Raw genomic sequence first — 26,472 nt, forward strand, 5'->3', positions numbered from 1 at the left:
GTGTGTGTGTATGTGTATGTATGTGTGTGTGTGTGCTGACCTATATAATAATACAGGAAATATTTCTGAAGGATAAGCATGTCCCATGATCATAAACTGATTGTCTAATATTTTAAGATTAGCTATGCCTATTATTCAAGGAATTCAAATATATTTGGAACATAACCCATTTGTGAGCTTGGTTTCATTATTATTAGTAGTAATAGTTCTTACAACCATTTCATCCTTAGAAAATCTTCTGAAAATATTTTGTTTCCACCTCACAAGATAATACTTTTTCGATCCCTAACTCAATTAAATAATAAAACAATAAACCAGAAAAAAGGATTCCCACAAAATGGAAAAGGTTTGCATTGCTTTCTTGAATTTTCTGGCCCTCAGAAAACTGAATTTGAGGATATAAATAATGATGTAAGAATTATCAATTTTAGAAAACTTCCTACTGTGAAGAAACGAGTTCTAGTGAATCAACTTTATTTATCTCCTTCAAAAGAAAGGAAAGTCAAGATCATATGTAACCTATTAAATCACATCAGTCTTCTTACAAAATTTATGGAAAATATTAAGTTCAGTAGCATTTTAATAATATTCTATGTTCTTTCTTGCTAAATATTACTTTCTTGCAACATTCTGAATTCTTAAACTAAATATTAGTTTAGTAATATAAATATTATAAAAACTGACAACTTAATGCATATTTAAATATCCCATTCCCATAAAAGTTACAATGAAAATAATTTGTTTTACCTTGGAAACTATAATTATTAAATTCTAACTGTCTAGAGTACACTTCTATATATCTTCAACATGTTTAAATTGGTATAGTACATTACACTTATTGCTTTTTTATAGTTATAATTATTTTTAGTATAGCCATTTAGGAATACACTTAATGAGAATCAATTATTATCATTAACTGCATTTCTGATGTTCTCATGCTACTGTATTGCAAGCATGTTGGATTGGTATATTTGCCATATGCCAAAACAAGCATTTCCTATAGCTATGGCAGAAAGAGAAAGAATGATTCGTGTGAGTTCATTTAATTTTCCCTTTTCCCCATCCAGAGCCGAATTCGTAGAATGTGGAATGACACAGTCCGAAAGCAGTCAGAATCTTCCTTCATTACTGGAGATATAAACAGTTCAGCGTCACTCAACAGAGGTAATTAGAAATGGTTTTTCATATTTATTACTTTTGCGAATACTTTGAGAAGTCCTTAAATGCATTGCTTTATTTTCAACTTCTGGACCTTGTTCCTTGTGATAGGAATATTGCAAGAAGTAAAACCTGGTGGAGTGTAGCAGTGTGTTCCATTATTCATAAGCCTTTTTTTTCCTTGAATTTTCAGGAAATCTTTTCTGAAAGGAAGTTAGAAAATGAGAACTTACTTTTTCTAGTTATCTGCCAGTAAACTGGTGAGCTGTCAGGCCTCATTGGGAATAGTGAAAATGGGCAATTATGTGGCTATATAATCTGTTAGGCATCATAGAGTTCCACATTGTCCCAGGTATGGAGCAATTTAATAGTCTTTATGGAAGTAAAAATATACTGTCTAATACATACTTAAGGCAACCTATGTGTATGGGAAAAAAATCACATCTAAACTTCATATCTAAAAGAATTATCCAGATAATATTGGATATTTAAAAATCTAGGAGAGAAATATACATACATATATATTACATACATATATATAATTTTTGTGTGTATATGTGCTTCTGGTTAAAATGTCCCTGCAACATCATTTAGATTTTGAAATGTGGTTCCCTTAATCTACTGTTCTGTTTGTGGCCGATTTTTATGATTATGATTATTATTATTCTTGCTTTCTCTTTTATCTCTTTCTGTCTCTGTCTCTCTCTCTCATACAGTGTATGTGTGTGTGTGTGATTAGAATTATACTGACTGCAGTAAAAATGAGTAGATGCAAGGTTTATGCAGAGCTAGACTGTATCAGTCAATAATGCTGGGAAGTGTTTAGAATACAGTTATCTGAGAATGTGGTGTTGGTATGCACTTATTCTAATCACACTGCTTAAAAGAGACAGTGTTGATGTATATATTCAGTAGTTATTTGAGGGATCAACAATGATCAACTTTATTATTTCTTATCCCCAAAGTAGGATTATTAGTTTGTTTTAAACCTGTTTCTGTCAGCTTTCTGTTATATTAAATGCTACTTAAAAATAAATAATTTAACACTTATGGTTAATGATTAAGAAAGATTCAGATGCTGGTGCTCTTAATTACTTTTACTCAAGTAAACTGCATTTTATTTATATAAAAGAAGGTAGGACAAGTAGTGTCTGAGTTGACTTTGATTTTGGGATATATGTTTATATATAATCTCGACTGACTTTCATATGTTATTTGGGGCAGTGATATAGTAACTGTAACCTAGTGATGATATTAAATCTTCTACATCATTTTGGCTTAAGTAAGAAGAGTGAATGTAAGTATTCCTCTAACTAGCAAGGAAACACATTAAAACAATTTCTTGTATTTTGTTTCATTATTAGTCTGTTTTTATTTACTAAAGTATATTGATTTATATAATATCTCTTAAGTATTCTCTTTTTAAGTTTAGTTTTAAAGATTAGTTTGTGAACACTTATTTAAATATGAATACTCTGATTTTTTGACATACTTTCCAAATCACAGAAAACAAATTACTGACAAATGACTCCAAGAACTTAGGAAGTAATTTGCTTCCATAGCGATAGAATTTCTTTCTTTAAATAACCTCATACATAGAAAACTTAAAATAAGTTCCTAGGAAAAATAACTATCCTTATTAATAGGATTTGTTATTTGAAATATCTTACATATAATAACACAACAACCATAAAATAATTGTTGTTTAAACAAAAACTTAGATAATATAATTTTAATGATGAACTGTTTATAAACTACTTGAAGATGGATAAAATATGTAAAATTTTTATTTTGTCTAGCAGTAAGATCTAAATTTATGTAAAAATTGTGAGGTATATAACTTTAATAAAAACTGTTTTAAATGAACAATTTTTTATGGCTTTAATTTTAAGGTCAGTCACATTACATAACATTATTATGTCAGTATGTCATTTTTAGTCCCTTTTCAAGAATTTCATTAACTTGGAATATGTGATATTTCTATGACTGGATCAATTTGAAATATATTTAAAGAAAATAGTAAGAATATTTTATATTGACTGGTCATATTTTTAAATGTTTTAAAATTTCTTGTGGCATCCAATTGGTTACTCTAAGGATGATTTTGGGGAGGAGGATGAATTGAATTTATGATTTGGAATGTGTCTGGGTAGTGATCTTTTCCTTCAGAATATATATTCTTCCTCCACTCAGTGACTTTAATGGTGGTAGTCATCAGTGATTGCCTTGATTTCCTATATTAATTTTTTTCTAGTCCCACAAGTCAGAAACTCCACATTTTATTCTCATCTCATTGTTTTTTATCTTAGATGAGTGGAATACTTTAAAATTTTATTTCTTCATATTATATCTCTGAAGATCATCTTTAACCTCCTTCTTTAATCTTGTCTTATTTCCCAGGGTCCTATCTTCCCTGCATTCAGGCGTGTGTATCATATTTAGGTAGGTGGAATCCAAGATTCACGTTTCCAGATAAACACTTCAGTCACCTCAGTAACATAATTATTCACCTCTGTTAATTTAAGAGATTATATTCTCTATTATTAAAATAAAAATTTTAGGCACTGCATCTTTACATCTTCATACACGCTAACTTTCCATTCATTCTTAGTTTATTACAGCTAGCAATTTTTTTAATTCAAATTTCATTTTCCTTTCTCAGTTAGATATATTTAATCTCTTATTTTTATCTTTAGAACATAGTTCTAGACTTGTGAACTAGAACATAGTTTTAGACCTTGACTAAAAGTTAGTCCTATTTTCACTTTAGGTTTTCTTTCCTATTCATACCACTGCCCAATTCATCAAAAGAATAATTATTTTAAAATTCTGTATGTCTTCTCATCTATTCTTCCAAACAAGATTCCATCATTATCATCTTTGGGAAGCCTTTAAGAATAAGCATCTACCATGCAGTGTAGAACTCCTTCTCAATGGTTTTTATTTGTTCAAACCATCTCTAATATTCTATTCTTCAACCAACTTGTTACGTCTTATATATCAGATTTCCTGTCTAGATTTCCCAATGTAATGAATCTGATTATTATTGTAATTTTACTCCTTGGAATCATGTGAAACCTTGGTAGTTTTAATGATATTTTCAATTTGTGTAATCTCTCATATATTCCCTTTGAGACTTTGTTACTTGGTTACCTCATCTCTTTAAAGCCTTCTATTACATTTGCTCTTTGAATATCTATATTTATAAAGATGTTTTCCAGTTTCTCCCTATATATTTACGAGTAATTTTCCCCTGCTGACCTGTTTGCTACAAAGCTACATACTCACTCTTATCAAGAATTCCTTGAGGCCAATGCCCCAGAACTACTATCAAGTTAACTTCACAGATACCACTATATATACAGGTAGTAGGAGCTTTTTGAGAGCCATAAGGTGATTTTGATGGTTGATGACAGAGAGTTTTAAGGAAGGTTGACTGTGATCAAAACCCAGATTTTCACAAATCCCACAGGAATGCTTATTCATTTGTTCATTTAAATATTTACTGCTTGCACATACCTTGAAATCAGTCCACAGCTCCAACTTCTTAGTAGTGGTAGAAACAATTTGTAGCTTGATTTAAATTAACAGTGCCTCTAAAACTTAGGTTTGAACCAAAAATGAAGAATTTTCTGATAAATTCCATGTCAATTCAATTGTTAAATTAATTGCTAACATTTTCACTTTTTTTTGTAGATCTATATAGAAATTTGGATTTTTTCTGAAATTATATTTGATTAGGCTTCATCTCATCATGAATAATATAATTGCATTTCCCATTTTATTTTTATTTAGTGAAAAGGATGTCAGAAATTTCAGCATATAATCAAGTTTGGCTAGGTAGCTGCTACCAATATGGTATCTTTGTGTGAATTACAAACTCATGCCCCAGACCACTCTCATTCCACCCAACCAAGCTGCGGCAATATTGTCCCATCTGAGTAACTCAATTAGCAAAAAGATATTTCTTCTGGAACAATGGCTTAGTTGCATAGTGGATGTTTATTTCCCCCTACTTGCCAGCCTCCATTTCACCAACCTCCCACACTGGTTAATGCAGTTTAGATTTTTATACATGGAGATCTGAGCTGTAAAGCTACACTTACTGAAGTTAAATTTATGTGTTATATGGCAGAAGATCAACTGATCTGAAATTTGCAACACTAATTAATACTGATGATTCTCCTTTCAAGGTTCAGATTCATATTAATATACACATGTTCTCAATAAATTTATGTAATCAGTAAAATTATGATGACCTACAGAAGTATTTTAATAACTTTTGGCTGTCAGTGGCACAGCAACCTACTGACAGGTGACCTGACCTATTAGGAGCATTGTTGATACAAAGGAGAAAGCACCGTGACAGACATTTGCAAGGAGTTGGCTTATGCATTGCAGTTTTGCCTAGTAGTTTGGAGAACAGAGTTTTAACCCAGTGAATTTTGAAATGTCATTGTCTAAGCAATAGGAATATAAATACTCCCCACTTCAGGGAGACCTTGAGAGGACTAAGTAAGTTAATATATGTTAATCTTTACAACAGTGCCTGAAACATAATAAGTACTATTAATATTATTATTGTTTTATTCAGAAGTTTGTATGTATTTTCTAACAAATGAAAACTGGCCCTTGTGAGTGCTCACAAGTAATCAGATATTAAAATTCATTATTTCCTACCAAAGGTTTCCTTTCCTTTTTATTTTTTAGCAATAGGCTGGAGGAATGAGGTGGTTACCTGAATGCCAAGTAAAAGACGTGATAATTTACCTAAGATAGTGCTACCCTTGAGGCTAACAAAAAGAAATAAACTAATAAAACTGTATTGTCTCTTCTAAATTAGAAATTAAATGCAAATTACAGCTGCCTACTTGTACTTTCCACTTTTGATTTATAACCATATTTTAGCATTGAAGCAATAAAGGTAGAATATTTTTTTCTCCCCACCTTAGATAATAATATAAGCAAACACTGCTTTCTCTTTCCTCCAAGCCCCATCCTATTCTTTAGTGTCTTAGGGAACACTAGTTAATTCAGAGGGCCCTGCTAAAAAACTAGTTATATAGCAGATCTGTGATTTATTCCCATTTTAAACTCATGTCTTCTCAGAGCCTATATTGTCTTTCCCAGGAGGCTGATTGCTGAGGCAGAAGACACTTCATAAATAAATCACCTGCCACCTCATTAATATACAGGCTACTAAATATATTTTGTTTTTATGCTTTTAAAGAAAAATGCAAATGAAAAAGCATAATGGTATTTCACTGTGATTAATGATTTCAATAAATCAAAGCTACCAGGGTAAAACCCTTATACTCATCCACTGCACTGTATTAATGTCAGTAAATATAGTTTAGCTTATATTCATCAAATATATCATATTGCCAAAACCCTTGCTTTTTTAAAGGATTATAAAATCATTGTTTGTGAATATTAATCAGATCCAATATAATCTGACATCTATTTGTGAAACTTACAAAAACAGTTAATGATGTGCCTAAGAGTATTTGTGTAGCTAACAAATCAGAGTGGCCTATATAACAAACTACATTTTGTTATGAACAACCATTATGATGCTATGAATGCAAACATAGTAAGTGCCCTATGGCATCGATATAATTTTCATTTGAGATTCACCAATTTTGTTATCCTTATGTTCTTCATTTGTAAAGGAGGCAATAGTATTCCCTGTGTTAATTTATTTCCTTTGTATGTGTCACCAAAAAAAGACATAATCAGAAAATGTACAAATAATGAAATCTTCTGTGTGAGGAAAATCGGCTTAATAACGAAAAAGCAAAATATGTACAGCATTTAAAAGTGAGATGCTGCAATGAAACAGATAATTAAACAATGCTGTTAACATCCTGTTTCTTTACTCAAGGAGTCCAAATAATTTTCAGAATGAACTCTCCATTGCAAAATGAAATATATTAATTATTGATTTCTAGTCAATCAGAAGCAAATGTTCTGCTATAAACCATTAGCAGGAACTAAAAAAGAAAAACTTTTAAAATGCTTGCCCAGTGAGTCCTTCTGCTTGGCTTTTAACTTTGTCTCTTTGATAAGAACCCTTCAAGTCATCCAGCCTCTCACAGCCAACTACACAGTAGTAAAAATGGTTTGTATTTTATTAATATTATTATCATTATTATTCTTATAGCTTTCATAGATGCTTTCTCTAGAGAGTTCTTTATTAATGTAGATTCCTCATTATTATAGTTTATCTTATTGCCTTATATATAGTTAGTACTGTAGTCTGTATAAATCAAACATGATGAGAAAATGTGATAATTTCTAAACACAGTACTATAGACCATACTCCACTTACTTTTGAATTATTACATATAAACTGCTGATGATGGAATTTTTTAAAAATACTATCTTTTTTAGAGCTAAATGAATGCTCTAACTTAGAAACTGTCAGTATTCTTTCTCTACTGGAATATGATGTGCATCGCCGTAGTTCCTGGTCAATTTTGGATTTCTCTTTAAGTAAATGTAGCTATCAGTTACCTATTGTACATTGTTCATTATTCATTATCCATTATCTTTATATTCATGAAGAATCTGGGTTTCTTAGTAACTTGCCCAAGTAAAATGGCTAATAAAGGACAAAATCTAGATTCCAAACAAGTTCTTTCTGATCACAAAGTCCTATTCATGATGACAAAAATTTTCATTCCTGTGATGGCAGTTACTCATGAAGCTTATTGAAGATTAGACGAAAAGTATTTTCTAAGAATGTATTTCAAAGTGGTTTTTTTCACCCTCACATACAAATAAGATATTCTTAACAGCACTATTGATTCACATCTTTACTTCTTAATTTCCTTCATGTACTATTCAGTTCTTTTCACTCTATTTTGTGCTAAGTTTAATTCTTTAGTTGGATTCATCCTGTTCTCTTAGGAAAAGAAAAGCTTTAAAGTACTGTGAATTTGGGGGAGAGAGATTGTGCTAACATTACTTTTACAAAACCATTTGATATAGAATATGCTGAATTACTCTATTGTCAATTGTAGAACTTAGGTTGCAAGAAGAATTTTATAATCATTCTTCTTTTCTTTCCTGGAACCTCTTAAGGTATTTTTTTGGTAGAACCTTTTTATCTTTAATTTTTAACTTCTTATATTACAGTAAAAAGATGAACATTTTGGCCAGGGCAAAGATGTGTTAAAAATCAGGTAAATAACTTATGTTTATAATCATTTAGTAATAGAACCAAACCAACAAGCAATAACTTTTCCTGGATCTTTAGTACTCCTAAATGTGGTATTCCTTGAAACTGTGTCCTCTGTCATATCTATTTGAATTTATGTCAAATAGATAGTGATAATGTTAATTTAAACATCTTACTTTTATGTGGTAATTCCAGTTTCAACAAAAACTCTGAAATATCTTATAATTCAGAATTTAAAAACAAACAAAACTGGACTGTACCTCTCATTTGGAAAAATGTTTTCTAATGTATTACAAAGATTGTGCTGATATAAATGCAGTATATAATATCCATAGTTAACTTACAGAGTCATCATTTGCTCAAACTACTTCTTTCTAAGAAATAGATTATATTAACTTGTATCTGCTGTATTTTGAAAGTGAATAGAATTCAATTACATGAAAAAAATTAAAATGTGGAAGGGGGTATATGTTTAGAAAAAAAGATAATTGAATTGTTATTACTGATAATTGTGCAGCATTCAATTAAAATAGCTCCTGTTAAATTTCATACAAAGGCTTGCACTTTATATAGCTCAACCTTAAATACTGCATGTCATTTAAATTAAATGTTTATGTGATAGGTTCTATGATTTTCATAATAGGCTTTCTTCATAACTTGTCATTATAAGGGATGTGGGTGCTTCAAAAACTAAGACAAGTTACCCATCACATTCATAGAAAGTAATTTATGACCCCAGAAAATTACTGGATAATTAAGAGAAGTTTGAGAGGATATACAGATTGAAGGAAGATAGTTAATCTTGATGCAGAGAACAAAAATAATATAAGTTCACTGAAGCCCAGTCTAAAGAGCACAGAGCTGATTATGATCATGTGATAAAATAAGCCTTCTCTGGACAACATTATCAAGAAATACTATTCATAGATACCTTGTTTGAATTTGTATCTACTTTTCCCAAACATTGTTATTTTCAAATATAAGTTCCAAATATAAAATTCAGGTTTTAGCCAGGACAGACCTTCTGCATATAATAGGCACAACATAAGAAAGTTTACCAATAAAGGGCAAATAATTTTTTAAAAAGAAAGAAGTTTTCTTCACATTGGTAAATTATTTTATAAAGTTTAATAGTTATACTTTCCTTTGTTCTAAGGTTTGTTTCATTCAGCAAAAATGCACAAGCAATGTGTGACATAATTAAATATAGCTGTAGGATTGACTACATACCATATAGATTATCAAAAGATAATCTGATTTTGAGAAAATCAAGAGCTACTGTTTGAATGGTAAACATAAATATTCTTTTGCAAAAAGCTTTTGATTTACCAAAATTATCTGTAAATTACTGGTATTTTGCCTGTGGTTAAGCAAACTTGGCCCATTATATTTAGGCTTGGTATTCTTCGTTTTTGAATACTATGAAATATATTCCAAAATGTCCAAGTTAATAGCACACAGAAATACATGGCTCTGACCACGAAAGATGTTTTAGAGAGGAATGCCACCTAGTATAGAGTCACCATTTCTACTGCAGACCAACGACTTCCTCTCTTGTGAAGCAGAGCCACCAACAATTCTGAATTCCAATCCTACCACTGTTGGCTTGAGCAGTCAGGAAACGTAAGATCTTTGAGCAGCTTTGCTTTTAGTTAATCATGTAAAAAATAGCACTGAATATCTAATAGCATCAGCTACATTAGGTGCAACACAACCCTGTTTCATGCCAAAACGAAGTATTTTTTTCCCATGGAGCATATATACATATATTTATCATAAAAATTAAAAATATATATAACATATATAACATTAGCATATGTAACATATAAATAATTTTTATTACATGTATAGTAAAAAATAACACTTCAAAGCTTATAGAAGAAAAATATATTTTAGATTTTAGGTTTAAGACATTCTTAAAAACAACGAAAAGTGAAACAATGATTATAAACTATAAGAAAAAGACATAGGTTCTTGTCTCAAAGTGTAAAGGTTACTCATAATAGTGAAATATTGGGAGAACGTGTAAACAATACATATAACAAACAAAATGTTACTGCTTACATTGTATAAAGAATGTCTAACAATAAATAAATACAATTCAACAACCAAATATATTTGTGGGCAAAGGATAAAAACAGACAGTTCACAAAATGGAAAACACTTATGGCCAATAAACATATGAAACACCTACCCAACCTTGTCTCATGGTAATCAGGAAAATGCAAAGTATAACAGTAATATGAGATATCATTTCATGGTTTCTCAAATTGACAAAAATGTCAGTCTGACAATAATACCAAGTCCTAGTGAGAATTTGAGAAATATACACTGTTCGTGGAAGCATTTCAGCAAATAGGTCATAAATTGAACATATGTACAAGATATGATCCAGCAATTTGATTTCTAACTATTTATTGTAGAAAAACTCATGCTTCTGGACAAGAAGACGTGTATAAAGCCAATTAGTGCCAAGTCAGAGGGTATAAAATAGATAATTTCTATGGTTCCAAACTCTGAAGCTCTGAATTTATATATTAAAAAAGAGGAAACACCTCTATATTCAGAATATTTCATTTTACATTGAACTAACAATAACCGAGTGTGTCCTCTGGAGAAAACATGTCATGGAAGTCTGTATTAATAGATTCCCAGTGAATGAATTAGCTATTAAAAGAAGCTAAAGTATCTCTGAACCATTTGAAAGAAATTTAATAGGCAGGTTGATGAAAATTTAATAGCAAACTTGTTGGCTATTAAAAGTGCACAATGTGATAAATCAAGATGTCAGCTCTTCAATTTATGACTTTAGAAGAAAATGATGAAAGAGTGCCGGGCTTTCAATAAAATATTTCTTCTTTGACACTTTGTAGTTTCATTAATTGTTTGAATAAAAGCCATACAAAATATAAAATTCTGGACTATGTAGTCTTAAAAATTATTCTGCATAATTATTAAGAACAGCATGCAGATTCTGTCAGTTTTGTTTTTTATAAACACCTTGGTCTTAATTTTATATGGCTGTCTCCATTTTATAAAGCAGCCCTTTAAATTAAGCCAATGATTACTTGTACTGTCTTTCTGTAGACTGTGTATGCGTGTTGGTGTTTTGATACACAGAGAAGCAGAAAATAGGAAACACAATACTTAAAATAGACAATGCCTACTAAATCAGTTCTCCATAGTTCTGGGAGCTCTTTTGTCTATTTACTTGTATTTTTATATTATATCTTACATAAATTAATACATGAATATGAAGATTAAATAATTGAATATTACAAAAAAGCATTTGAGGAGAAAGTAATGCACTCCCATAAGGCTCCTAATAACATTTTGTTGAAACACATTTTTGGGAGAGAATGCAAAAAATTGTTTGAAAGTCACTCTAAATATGTTTAAGTAAAACTACCAGAGTCATGTGTGACCTTAATAAACCATAAATGTCACTGGACCTATGTTTCTTTATGTATTAAATGATGGTAATAGATGAGATAATATTAAAATATTATTGAGTTCCAAATTCTGAGTTACAACCTTTCTCTGTTACATTGTATTTCAACTTATTAGGTGATATTTATATGCATAAGATGTATTTTGATACTTCTGATAACTTTTTCTAGTTTTCTTGCTTATATTATAATTTACTTGCTAAAGAAGGACAGTTATGCTTTGTTTCCCTTTATACCAGTTTTCTTAAATCTTCTGAAAGAAAATAAAAGTCTTGGGACCCTTTCACCAGAAAGGAGTGTAGGCATGTTGTGTGTACAACTGAGCACACAAATACGTCCTTCAAGCATTTTACATACCAGCTTAAGGGTTTCAAAACCTCCTAGATACCATCATCCAGTAAAAGATCCTTTGCCTTACACTGAAATTAGCATTCTAATTCCATAGAAAATATTATCATTAGTGCAACTATGTTTAATTGAACACAGTGAAACCTCTATTATATGGGCCAAAATTAAAATCTGAAGACAGGAGCACAAAGGCATCATTCAATAGTAACCTGCTGATCTATATACATCAGTTAATGTATATAATGGAAATTCCTTCACAAAAGAAAAATATTTCAAATCAAGAGAGAGAGAACTATGAGGGAACAGAATGGAGGATAAGCTATATTAAGGAAGAAAGATCTACGTAAAACTTTTTGCTGAAATAAAACAAACATAACATTTACCATTCTATATATTTATAAATAACAAGAAATTGAAAATTGAGGTATATTAGGATGTGACCATAAAAATGGTGCAATCAGTTGGCTTATTAGATCACTCAGGTTTTGAATTAAAAAACTTTTTCCATCCGATATAATCAAATAAGAATGTAAGTCCATTTTTAAAAAAATGAAATGTGAGCGGCAGAGCAGAGTGACAATTCAAGTTATTTTAAGAGCTTTGCAGTATACTTTTTGCTAGCCTGCTGTCAAGAAGAAACATTGTTTGAATTATGTTTCTGGATGGTATAATACAGATTCAAGTAGGATTCAACTGTCATCTTTTTTTCAGATCTGTCTTTACTTCACAAGTTCAAAGCATGCCGATCTGCCTTAGATGTTCAGTCCTCAATTACATACATCACACTGAACTGGCCTAGACGGCGCTGTCGCTCAGGACTTCCCGGTGTCAAAACACCTATTTCATTATAGAAAGGAAAGAAGTAAAACTGTTTTGTGATAAAACTATACATTTGAAAAGAGTGTGCTCATGATTCCATTCAAATTTCACTCACTCCAAAACCTTGATATTCATCTCTATCTACCAGTATAAATAATATAAAAAAGTAAAAGACTTAAAAATGATTATCTGCAATTTTACATTTAATCATTATCAGTAGCTTTAGGGTCCAACTTTCAAATAATGATCAGAAAAGCTTCCCTAAGTTTTTCAGGATGGAATATGAACATCCAGGTTGCTGTGTATCAGGCTTTCCCCAGAAATGAAGATTTTGTGTTTGGCACTCTGTTCACAGCTTTGCTGGTGGTTTGCATATATTGAAATTCAGTGTTAATTCCTTTTCCATGGTTTTATTAAAGAGCTCATCCTTGTTCTGACTGCAAATATGCAGGTTCTGACTAGATTACAGCCAGGTTTTAGTGAGTCAGATAATTAAGGAACAGCTATTTTTACATAGCCACTTTGAGCTTTTACTTTGAGCTTTTTTACCCAATTTGAGCTTTTTATTTTGAGTCATGGCAGGTTGTGCTGGGGTTTTATTTTTTTCCCTCTCTTATTATTATCTGCAATTAATGTTCGGGTAACATTTTGTATCCCCAAACAATTATTTGAGTGTTCATTTCTGCTTTAAAGTTTCAATATTATAGTACCCAGTATAGTGTTAGAAGGAAATAAAGAAACCACAATAGGATTAGACAATTGGCACTCTTAAAAATATTTACTCAAGTTTAAAAATTGCTCAGAAAATTGATAAAAATGACTTTGTTTTAGTTTTATATTTTAAAATTGCCATAGATTTCATGCAGGATTTTTCATTACTTAAGCAAATATTTTCTGAGGTCTAGGAACTTCTAGACACTTGGTATAGAGCAGGAAAAAAGCCCTATGTGTTCCTTGTTTTCCTGGGGTTTATATTCCAGTGAAATTAGTTCATAAACACAGTTTTTCACATAGGTAGTGTTTATAACTATCTTCTTCTCCACCCCGTAGCATCAACTTATTTGTGTCTCCAAACTGACTGAGTAGTAAACTTAACTTTTCAGCTGAAAAACAATGACAGATGGTCTGTAAACACTGATCTTCTTAGAAGTCTTCAGCAATTTCACAGCTATTAGAAGGGAAGTTTATAAATCAGAAGATAGCTGGAGGGAAGAGAAAGAGACAGGATGGGCAGAACCTTGGAAAATGGTATCAGAATTCAAAGTGACCTTAGTAAATTGGGGAAACAGCCAGGTGCAAACAGAATAGACTTCTGCAAAGACAAGTGAAATGCAGTACAGCTATAGAGAATAGACACAAGTAACTTTGCATTTAAAAGACAGAGGAAGACAGGTTCTTAGCAAATTTTAGTTAAAAGATCTAGGCATTGACAAGTAGCCAGTTTTTCACCACAGTCCAGTTTTTCACCAAGAGTATAATTGAAATGCCTAAATGTGAGTGGGGATTGTGGGAGCCATGTGAGACTACCTCACAGGAAAACTGCACTTGTTTCGAATGGCAACAGGAAAAAGGACCTCTTAAAGTTTGCTCCAAGCCCTAAGTGTCCTTGAAAAGCATGGAGAAGGATCGAGTTCTTACCAGAGGTGAATCAAATTAAATAAAATTATTATATATCCCTCATTCATTCAAACTAGTAAACTCACAGAACGTATCTATAACTTTATACTCTTTGCAAAATATTAATGATCAAACTTCATATCCTTCTCTTACTGAGCCCTCACTTGCATTGTAATCTCCATTTTTAGGACTAAAATAAATTTCAGTGACACTAGTTACATTGATTTCAAACTGTGCCAGATGTGTAAAAGTGAGTGATACTAGAAAGCAACTTACTTTAAGTAGTGATTCTTTTTATGTCAGGAAAAAGGTCTTTAATACCAAGGATAGAAAGGAAAAATGTATTTTGTTTTTAATTTTTTTTTATACATGTATACATGATTTTAGATTTAACAGCAGGTAGATCTCCAGTTATGACTATATATCACCATATGGCTATGGTGATAGATCAGTAAATTCTGGATTGCACCTGGGTTTTAGCAAGCCTTCCATGTGGCTTCCATGTTGTCCAACAATGTGTAACACAGTTTTATACTGATAGCATTTCTGCTATTGTTGCTGCCCTTTCCAGTTTAGCAGGAATTGGTGATAAGTAAAATGCACTTTAATACTCAGTTTTCCTACATTAGTAGTTTCACTGGTAAGAATGCTTTAAAGTATATTCAAAAATTAGAAAAACACTTAGAAAAACTGAAAAGAAACTTCATGCTAGGAAAGATATAACCAGATGGATTATTTATAAGAATTGTGATCACTTCAGTAGAATTCTATCATGAAACTCCATTTCTGTATGATTAAACTTTTTCTTACATTTTTAGCTTTTTTTATAAACTGAATGATAAACAGAAATTAAAATAATAATGAGTCTCCTTCTTCTTTATGCTTCATTCTTCCCAATTTGTTTCCTTATTCTAAATCATAGAGCATCTTCATTTACAACAGCATAGAAATATATATATAGCTATATATATAGTTATATGACAAAGGAATATTTTCTTTTATAAGCTATATGAAGGAAAAACTGGTATGCAATCCTTCCAGCTGCTTGTTTTCCAATTAATTCTAATTAAGTAATGTACAGTAATGAGGGGAAATGTATAGCAATGTATATATAATCTCCAGCCATACATGTCACCCCTGTTTGACCTATGAGGGAGTGTTATCTTTTTAAGGTTTTTACCTTAGTTCATTTTAAGTAACTAATAGTTTTTGTTTTATTCATTCACTGTGGATTATATTTTATTTTGAGATAACTGTACATTCACTTGCACTTGTATGAAACACTAAAGAGATTATGCACTTTTTACCCAGTTTCCTTAATATCTCATAAAACTAAACTAAAAATCACAGCCAGTATCTTGACACTGGTACAGTCCACCAATCTTGTTCAGGTTCCTTCAGTTTTATTTATATTTGTTTTGTGTTCGTGTGTGTGCCTATGTGTGTTTAGTTCAGTGTAATTGTCTCACAAGAGTTGGTTTGTGTTACACCACCACAGTTAAGATACAGAGTAGTTCCTTCACCTCCAGGACATCGCCCTTTTATGTCCACATAAAAAGTACCTTCATCTTGCCCTTTTGTGACCATACCTACTCCCCCACTCTTTAACCCCTGGCAACCACTGATCTGTTACCTATTTCTATAATTTTGTCACTTCAAATTATTTTTGGTTTGTCAGTATAATTATTCAGGGATTTATCCATGTTGTTATGTGTATTAAAAGTTGTTGCTTTTCATTGCTTAGGTAGTATTCCTCAGAATGGACATACCACTGGTTGGTTAACCATTCACCTATTGAAGGACATCCTGGCTGTTACCCATTATGGACTTTTACAAATAAAGCTGCCATGTGCAGGTTGTTTTATGAACATACATTTCCATTTCTGTGGATAAATGCCCAAGAGTACAATTGCTGTGTGATATGGTGATTCCATGGTTAATTTTATAAGAAACTGCCAAAACTGTTTTCCAGAGTAGCTGTATTGGATTACATTCCCACCAGCAAAATAGGAGTGATCCAGTTTCTCTTTAACCTTGTCAACTTTTGATGTTGTCACCATTTTAAGTGTGTAGTGATATCTCATTGTGATTTTAATCTGTATTTCCTTAATGGCTATTAGTCATTCTTTTCATGTGCTTGTTTGCCACCTATATATCCTCTTCCATAAAATGTCTGCTTATGCCTTTGGCCCATTTTCTAATTGCATTGTTTTTTGTTTGAAAGATCTTTTTTTTTTTTACCATTGACTTTTGAGTTCTTACTATATTCAGATACTAGTCCTTTGTTAGATTGCAAATATTTGTAAACTTGTTTGTAAATTATTCCTCCTGGTCTATATATTATACTTTCATTCTCTAAACATACTGTGTGTTCAACCTATCTCCATACAACTGGTATTGTCCTTCCCTTAGTCATGTTCCTTTCTTTATCATGTAATATAAATACATATTCTGCCTATTGTTTCATACATGGCCTAATTATATTTAATAAAACTGTTCTTCAGATGTTTTTCTTTTTTTTGTTAGATGGTTTTAGAGGGTGGGAGGTTACAACTTATACTAATGGTATGTTAGAAACCAAGAACATCTATCATAAAGAGGTGAAAGAATTTAGCTTTATTATTTTATTATGCCAAAGTCCAAACAACCAGTTGGAAAATGGAAAATGGATTTCTATATTGCTGGATACCACAAAGTTAATATTTTATTTAAAGTATTTTAAACTAATATCCATATGATTATTTTCTCAGATTTGTAATTTCACTTAATTAGTATGCTTACTATGATGTACTAATGAGTGATTATATTTTATTTCAATGTAAAGAAATCCTCTTCATAGAATTTTAAGAAATGTCAAATTCTTCTGCTGTGTCAACAACTGCTCTCCAAATTAGTGTTTTACCATAATTGTTGTCTTACCCTTTTTTTTACTTTCATTGAAAACAATACAATGGTTTCTGTGAATGAGAGAGTGTTTTGTTTAATTTTAGCTTTTTCTGTGTTTTAAACTTTTTGTTTCAGCTTTTGTTTTGTGTTTTGTTTGTATGGAAGACTGTATATTGCTTTTTTTTTTAAAGCAAGCATGAATATATTCTTGCTTACACTTTGGGAAAGAGAACACCCTAAATGTGGCTTAATCAACATTGTAAATCATCTTCCTTTCCCATTGATTCTCGGATATGTGCATTATTGGAAACATGTGTTCTTTAATGGCATATATTTTTTAGTCTAATTAGCTGCCTGCCTGTAATCAGGACTATATCAACTGTTGTCATTCTAAATGTTTCCTTTCTTTTTTTCAAACACATTTGCCTGATTGACCTTTTTTTTCTCTGTCTTTCTATGGGGCTGCTCCAGGAGCCATGGCTAATCATCTTATAAGCAATGCTCTGCTTCGTCCGCATGGTACTAACAATCCCTATAATACATTGCTTGGGGAACCGGCGGTCTGTAACAACCCTTCTGTCAGCATGTACAACGCACAAGGTGTGCTGGAGTTTATCTTGATTTTTTCAAGTGAGAGTCCCATTTTATGTAGCTTTTATGGCCACATTTTGTTTTTCTTTCCTTCCTCCTGCCTTTTCTTTCTTTTGGAAGCAGACACACAGACTCTTTTCACCTTCCACCCTTCTTGGTGCTTTTATTTTCCATTTTCCTTAGGTTTTCCTTAGTACAAAATGGATCCCTTCCTTCTGATAAGCAAATGCTTGATTCATCAATATGTGTTTGTATCTCTGTAATGTTATAAATGTATTGTGGTATGTTAGATTTCCTGTTGTTGATTGATTTCTGTATTAAATTCCTCTGTATTTATTTTAAGAAAAGAGATATTTGCCTAAGGTAAGTAAGATAAAGGAAGACTTGATTCAGTAGTCTTAATGTTATAAGATCAAGAAAATAATCTTACTCTTTTAATGCCGTGAAGCACACTTTAGGCACAAGGCGTCAATACTGATGAAAGCACTTCACCTCCATGGAAAACTGCCCTGAACCAAGCCATGGAGGAAAGAGCAGTGTCTGAACAATAATAGCAAGTCAGATTCTACCCTAGCTTGCCACTGCCTGTGTGAGCTGGCTCAGGAAAATTACAAACTGCTTCTTCTACTGTGGCCGCATGTCACAACAGGCTTTTGAATATGGTTCTTCTGTATATCCTCCAGCTTTAAATGACATACAGATGTCATTACATCGCAAACAAATAAGTATACATCTCTTTAAAATCACCTACAATGTGTTTGAACATGGCTTTTTCTTTTCTAAAACTAAAACTTTATTAGGGGCACAAGAAACTTAAAATACTCAAATGCATATGTAAAGAGACCATAGGGAAAAATTATTCAAGCAAAAGTTTCATAAAAGAAAAATCCTAGTTCAGTTATCCACATATTTAAAATTATATTTTAAAGAAAATTCACTATAACAGAGTTACTCCAAGTTGGATGTGATAGATTACCAGTTTTAACTTTCCTGGGCAATTCTGAATAACATTTCTGTTCTCTTTGGGAATCTGTGTGCGTGTGGGGGGGGGGGGGGGTGTTGTGTGTGTGTGTTTTCCTTCCTAGTTACAGGTAAAAGATCAGTATCGTGAATGCATACAAGTCCACGTGAATCCCATTCCTGAAAAACATGTTTTTTGCACCATGGCCATTAGTATCTAAAAACATCTGAGTTTCCCAGGTGACACCTTGCCAGATATAAAGGATGAGTTTTAATTTTTTCAAAAAGACCAAAATCAGTAATTCAGAAGTGACTTCAGGCATATAGTCAAGCTGTTTGTCAACAGGATGAAATAATTAAGTGAACTTTAAATGCTATCAAGTTTCTAAAGGCCTACACATCTAAGAATCACAGACTTTTAAAATCAAAAGAAGTGATAAAGCTCATTGAATCCTCTTTACCACGTTGCTGACATTTTGGCAGCCTGTGCTCAAGAATCAAGAATTTCCTCTAACGGAGCCCTCTTCCCCTCAGGATTTCAATATTCCATTGCTGAAATGTTCCATTTGTTATATATATATTTTCCTTTCACCGAGCTGAAATTTGCCTCTAGCCATGTGCTTAGGTTTACCCTCTAGAGCAACAAAGAGCAAAGCATCCTTCTGCTCTCATCCTTAAAAGCAGCAAATCTGTTCTTTTAGACCCCAGCTCCCTGGTAACATCAGCTAAGTGCCATCAGTGTGGGAGCGTTTCTGGGTCCTTCTTCATGGTTACCCACCTCTTAATTGTCTCTCATTTCTCAATGTCCCTATTTCACTGTGGCACTCAGTGAAGTGTACATTACACAATGCACCAAATACGGTTTGGCAGAGCAATGTGGCAGATCTTTCTAAAGGCTTGTGTGGGTTTTTTTTCTTTATTTTCAATAGGCTATGACAGATAATCAGGTCATTATAAACATCAAAACATAGTCAGTTTTGAATGATGTTAAATGAAGATTTACACCATATCTGCAAATTAAATCTATTCTACATTTTTCACCTTATGCGAAGAATTATTGGGAACTTCTTAATACATGTAATAAATTTAGATCATTTGGGTTAGTATTTGTGATTATTCATATAATTTCTAGTGTTTTATATATATAATGGAAAACAAACAATTGTTCATCTGTATGTTTTTTCCTAATATGGTATCTCTTATTTTATTTTTACTGGTGTCCTAAAGTAAAGGAATTTTCTAAGGACAGAACAGTTTTAAACACTACCAAAGTGAACATCTCAAGATGCAAAAGTTAAAATAATACCATATCGATGCAAGCTCTTATTCCTGTGGAATCTATTACTGGATATTGCTATTAAGATTATCAGTAAATACACAAAGGATTCTTCTGAATGGATTTGTCATTTACACCAGAAAAGTAGATAAATTCTACTGACTATTCTTAAAAACAAAAGTAAATAACCTTATTAATGTTTTCAGAATCAGAAGTGGAATTGTTCAACTATTTTATGTTTTCAATATTTTTTTTAAGATGTTAAGAAAGTGTGGTAGTGCTTACAGTAATTCTTTTTACCACTGACCAAAAACAAATCTTGGTGATTGTCATATTGCTACTAATCTTATGCTTTCAGATGAATGCACTTATATTCTTACTGGCAAGGTGAAATCTTACATGAGATGTAGGTGGCTCGGTATGTACTGGAGCGGCTCATGTGGAACTACCACTTGGTTTTGTCCTCTTATTCAGCTGCAGCAGTGCCATCCAAAGAAGCACTCAGATTGAAAGTATATGTTTGTAATTCCTTTACTTAAAATATGGAAAGATAAGTTTATAGTGTTACTGAAGCATATAGAGTCAGTACTAAAGATAAATAATATACTTTATATCAGACTCAGATTCTGTCTGTGGAATATTTAAAATGACATGCACGGTATTTAAAGACCATTATCATCTTGTCAATATTGGAGAATTCAATTTTTGTAAGATAAATTTCATTGTAGATAAACATGCTGACAAAACATAATATAGAGGGGAAGTCATGATTTTATAAAGTAATTTGCATTAAAAAAAATTTAATTCGATTCTAAAACTTTAAAGAAAGACATATGTCTTTAGGATGGGATATAGTGAAGAATACATTTTAGTTGTTAAGCATTCAAAGTAATATTATTATAAAGTATGTACATAAATATTATGTTATGACTTTCACAGCCTAAGGCAGATTTGAAGAGAAGGAGGTGGTTAGGAATGCACAGAAGAAATCTAGGAGATTCCCTTTCTGGTGCCAGTTCTGCCATTATTAGCAGGGTAGTTAGGTAGATAAGGCTCAGACTCTCTTGGCTACAGTTTTACCATCTCCGAAAAGAAGGAATTGACCTTCAGTTATCTCTAATGTGCTTTCCAGTTCTACAGTTCTGTCATTTAAGGAAGAGCCTTAATGCCTACAAACAATTTCCATGCATCACTATACTGGTTTGGCTCTTTGTTTCAAATTCTTTTGGTAAAGCTATTTTGAAGCTTTAAAAGAAATTTCCTCTGCGTTTTGAAATATTGTTGGTCTGCGTTTTGAAATATTGTTGGTTTTTCAGTGGGAAACAAATCAACATTTAATGTACAAAAACTGTATCTTTAAAGCAGTAGTTAAATTACAAGTTGGAATCTCTTGAGATCATATATCCCAGTGAATTCTCCGGTTTTTATTTTGTGATGATTTAACCTTCTTATAAGCAAAATCAGCAAGAACAGTTCTTCTGACCTGATTAAAATATGACTTTTTTTACAAATAATTTTGCTAGGATTATTTTTTAAAAGATCAACTCTAAAAATGTTTGATTGCATATGATTGTGCCATATTCCCAAAGAAAACCTGACATTGATGGTATTTTCATTTCCCCTCACATCTTCTTGATACAGAATAATGGTTGGATTTAATCTTTTTCTTTCTCCATAGTTATACAATTTTTGAATATGAGCTCCAGAAATGATTATTCACAAATGATAAGAAGCACTTGTATAGGTGGGGGAAAAATAACCTTTGTACATGGAAAGAGAAGATACATAAGGGAAAAAAGCCACAATTATAGAAACCTTCAACCATGGTTTTCTCTGTGTATACAAGATTTTTAAAATAATTTTACTGAAAAAAAATTGAAGTTAAATAACATTCTTTAGAAGCAGGTATGTACTGACATACATACATAGAGATAGATACATAATATTGAAATATATTTGTGGAAATAGTCATGGCTTGCCCTCAAATTTTTACTCTCCTTGGTTGGTGTGAGAATCTTAACTTTAAAAATAAATGTATACTTGTTTGAAATTTACAATGGTAGAAACACTTATTAAAGACTCTTTATTAGCATGTGTTAAGGGGGGTTTCTTGTTTTCTAAATAACATTTCAATATTTTTAATTATGATAAACCATGTAACACAGACTCATGAATTTTTGGGGCAGTGGAAATTATTTCCTTTGACTCTTTTTTCTGCATATCATCAATTTGCTTTTTACTCATGTTTCTTCTACTGTCGCTGTAAGCTTACTTGTTGTTTTTTCTTTCCTTTTCTTCATGCTGTCGTTTAGAGCCCTACAGAGAGACAAGTATGGGAGTAAAGCTAAACATTGCATATCAAATGTAATTTTTTTTAGTTCACTTTTATTGCATCACATATAGATGATGTAGTTATTAAAAACAGTTCATCTCACAATTTAAAGAATAAAGAGCCTATGAATTGACTTATATAAATATATGTTAATAGAGATTAGACGCTTTTGTTGTCTGATTCTTTTACTGTCACATAATCAACATAGTTGTTAAGTCTCATGTAATGTTTGTGTGAGTTAAATTGTTTTTAAATTAAGCATTTATTTTTGCTAAGTCATTCATGAACTTTTAATTTTTATTAGTACATGCCATCATACAAATATGTCACATGCAACATATGAAATTTATTTTACTGCAGCTGTTTGTACCTAGCACCTAATGCATTGACAACAGAAATAATAATCGTGTTTCAATGCATCAGCCACTCAACCATAACCATCAAGCATAACCATGCAGCCTCTGCAGCAGCAATCACCCATCACATACGGCCCTTTAAAAAGCATTTACTTTTTTTTCTTAACATTGTGGATTTGTCTATAAGATACCTTATAACATGAAAATAAATTGCTTCACCCTATGTCTGTGATGGCCGCCTTTTTAATGCATTTTATGCATTGCTGTTTTTGGAAACTGTCACTTGAATATAGAGTACACATGAGAAGTCTGTGTAAAAATTGATATATTTGGGCTACGTTATTTAAACCAGCAATGAGCTCATTCACTTTTGATAAATAAAACTGCATCACAGATATAGAATGAATGCTGTATTTTCACAAGTTAGAAGTGTATTAACAAGTTGAATAGAGTTATTTAATTAATTCTTCTATAAAGAAGTACCCTTTCCTATTTACCAGTATTGGTTAAATGTTTATGTTTTATTTACTTTTGTGGTTGCATTTGAAGTGATTTATGGAATTATTATAGATCCTTGGATTTCTGTTTATTCAAGACAATGCAAAAACTTGAAGAAGCATGTGGTCAAATTTATTTCACTACAGCTGTTTCTTCCCAGAATAAAATGTTTAATCTCTTTTAAACCCAAAGTTTAATATGCACAGAGTTACCACTCATTATGAAATGGAACCTTTAATACTAACACTATGGTTTTAGGACTCAGATCCCTGTGTCTTTACACATTCTTTTGTAGTATTAGCTAATGACCCTAAACAATCACTGATGGATTAATTTATAATAGTAACCAAGTGCTTGTAGCAGAAAAAAAAAATAGCAAATACAAATATGAGTTCCTATGCAAATTTTTTTGATGTGCTATTTGACTAAACATTACTTCATGACTACATAGTTCTGAAAAATTTAACATAATCCTTTTGTGGTTTTGTATGTTGGGATTATTTTTAATCTCATCAAATTATATATCAAATTATTAGAAACTGCTTGATTATTTTACATTTGACTGGTATATTCAAAGCACCACACATGAATTATGTTAATTTAAATTATAACTATTTCAATGTTAAGGCAACATATAAAATAAAAGGTAATGGATTGTTGCATTGACTTTGATGTGTATAAATTGAAAGCTATGAATGATTACACCAAAATTTTGTGTTATTTTTTTCTAAGCCATAACCAAATATGCTTCAAATATTGTCAGGCAATGTTTGTGTGGAAATTATAAATTTATACTGTTTTTTAAAAATTCTTTTAATGATTTCCTTTGAATACTTCTTTTCCATTTGTAAGATTTCTATCAATTGCCCAAATATATATGTCGATGTGTTCATATAGATGTAATTTTATGCTTAATTAAAAATGCTAGCAATTTATACATACTTCATAGTCAGATATTTCTGCTTTTGTATTTGTGTGTGTGCGTCCTGTGGCTGGTTGGATAGAAACGTCATAGTGTTTTGTAATCTTTTCCAGAGGGGCTTCTGAACAATGCCAGGGATACAAGTGTCATGGATACTCTACCACTGAATGGTAACCATGGCAACAGTTACAGCATTGCCAGCGGCCAGTACCTGAGCAACTGTGTGCAAATCATAGACCGCGGCTACACCCAGAATGAGACCGCCCTAGAGAAAAAGATTCTGAAGGAACTCACTTCCAACTATATCCCGTCCTACCTGAACAACCACGAGCGCTCCAGCGAGCAGAACAGAAATCTGATGAACAAGCTGGTGAATAACCTCGGCAGCGGGAGTGAGGAGGACGCCATTGTCCTGGACGACGCCACCTCCTTTAACCATGAGGAAAGCCTGGGCCTGGAACTCATCCACGAGGAATCCGATGCTCCTTTGCTGCCACCGAGAGTGTACTCTGCGGAGAACCACCAGCCTCACCATTACTCCAGAAGGCGGATCCCCCAGGACCACAGCGAGAGCTTTTTCCCTCTGCTCACCAACGAGCACACGGAAGAGCTGCAGTCGCCGCGCAGGGACTCCCTGTACACCAGCATGCCGGCCCTGGCCGGCGTGCCCGCCGCGGAGAGCGCCACCACCAGCACCCAGACCGACCCCGCCCCGGCCAAGGGCGGCGACGCCGACGACGTCTACTACAAAAGCATGCCCAACCTAGGCTCCAGAAGCCACGTCCATCAGCTGCACACGTACTACCAGCTGGGGCGTGGCAGCAGCGATGGGATCATAGTCCCCCCGCACAGGGACGGGAGCCCCCCGGACGGAGGCCCACAGGGACCCGCGCATCTGATCACCAGCCTCTAGGTGGTGACGGGGCCCCGGGCCGGCAGTGCGAGCGCCACGGGACTGCACCGCCGGTGTGAGCAGCGGTACTCGTGTGTGCTCCCAAACCTTTACGCTGTCCTTGAAAGGCAAACGCGAACTCTCAGACTTTTTTTTTTTTTAACTGGGATTTTTAGGTCAGTCCAGGGGAGAAAGATACCTGCTGACGTTCCCCTGTGCCCCATCCTTCCCATCCTTCCCCGTCAGATGGAGACTTCATTATGTTAATGAACGAGATAAGAAGAAAATGGCGGTCATTGTGGCCTTGTTTGAATTATGTTGTGTTTGTTCTAACATCTCTGATGCTCTGTTACTATAATTACAAGGACCTGATTTTTAAAAGGCCAGAACAGTTGTTTGAAATGAGTAACAATGCTGCATCTAGATTGGAGTGCTGCACAAACATAAAAACAAAGCAAAACTGTATCACATACTGGTTTTTAGTCACTCGACCTGAATTCACCACAGTGGGAATAGCTGTGGAACACAAAATAAAACAACAAAATTAATGAAATGGAAGGGAATTCTAGAATTATATGCTAAATGCATATTTTATGATTTGCTGTATTAATTGATGATAAAACTAATGGCAGAAAAAAAAAATCAGACGATTTCTATGTAATGTACAGATACTAGCATTGCACATATAGTCGGCTTTCTGTTCCTCCAGAATTTGAGTCCTGTTAATGTAGTGGAAAAAAAGAGAAATTTTCTTTTTCTTTCGTGCTGGTCTTGCAAGTTTGTCTACCAGTAAGAGAGTAAAGTTTCCTTCCATCCTTCTTTCTCTATTTTCCTTTCTTTCTCTTTTTTTTTTTTTGCCTTCTTTAAAATTTCACCTGGCAAAAAATAAGTAAATAAATAAATGGAACTATCACTTTATAAGAATCATTTTCTAGTAATACAAATTATTTTTTACAAAAAAAATAAAATAAATAAAATTAGACTTCCTTCCCTCACTATATATCTTTATTCAGTCAGAATATTTCCAAGAGCATTTTTGCAAATTAGAGCAGGACGAATTTTTCTGTTTACAGTGCACATGTTTTAAAGCAAAGCATATTTGGCAAGCAATTCATCACTGAGACAGTAGCTATGATTCTAGAAATCAAGAGGTGTCAGTAGAACTAGTGTGGGCTTCTGCATGTG

At 32.6% G+C, this 26,472-nt stretch overlaps 1 protein-coding gene across 22 annotated transcripts in view; it reads left to right on the forward strand.

Annotated features, from left to right (window-relative positions):
* Positions 1-26,198, forward strand: part of ADGRL3 (adhesion G protein-coupled receptor L3) — an 807,141-nt gene extending 780,943 nt beyond the window's left edge. For 8 of the 22 annotated variants that reach the window (XM_057502262.1, XM_036895191.2, XM_057502263.1 and 5 more), the window contains 2 exons: positions 1,068-1,164; positions 24,509-26,198. In XM_057502262.1, coding sequence (XP_057358245.1) covers positions 1,068-1,164; positions 24,509-25,308 — 897 coding nt within the window. In that variant the 3' untranslated portion in view covers positions 25,309-26,198. Of the gene's footprint in view, positions 1-1,067; positions 1,165-17,931; positions 18,061-22,599; positions 22,652-24,508 lie in introns of all 22 variants that reach the window. The other 14 variants (XM_036895181.2, XM_057502258.1, XM_057502255.1 and 11 more) reach the window with 4 other exon arrangements.
* Positions 26,199-26,472: the final 274 nt, after the last annotated feature.

Source organism: Manis pentadactyla, chromosome 5 (assembly GCF_030020395.1).
Source record: "Manis pentadactyla isolate mManPen7 chromosome 5, mManPen7.hap1, whole genome shotgun sequence".
NCBI classification, from domain to species: domain Eukaryota; kingdom Metazoa; phylum Chordata; class Mammalia; order Pholidota; family Manidae; genus Manis; species Manis pentadactyla.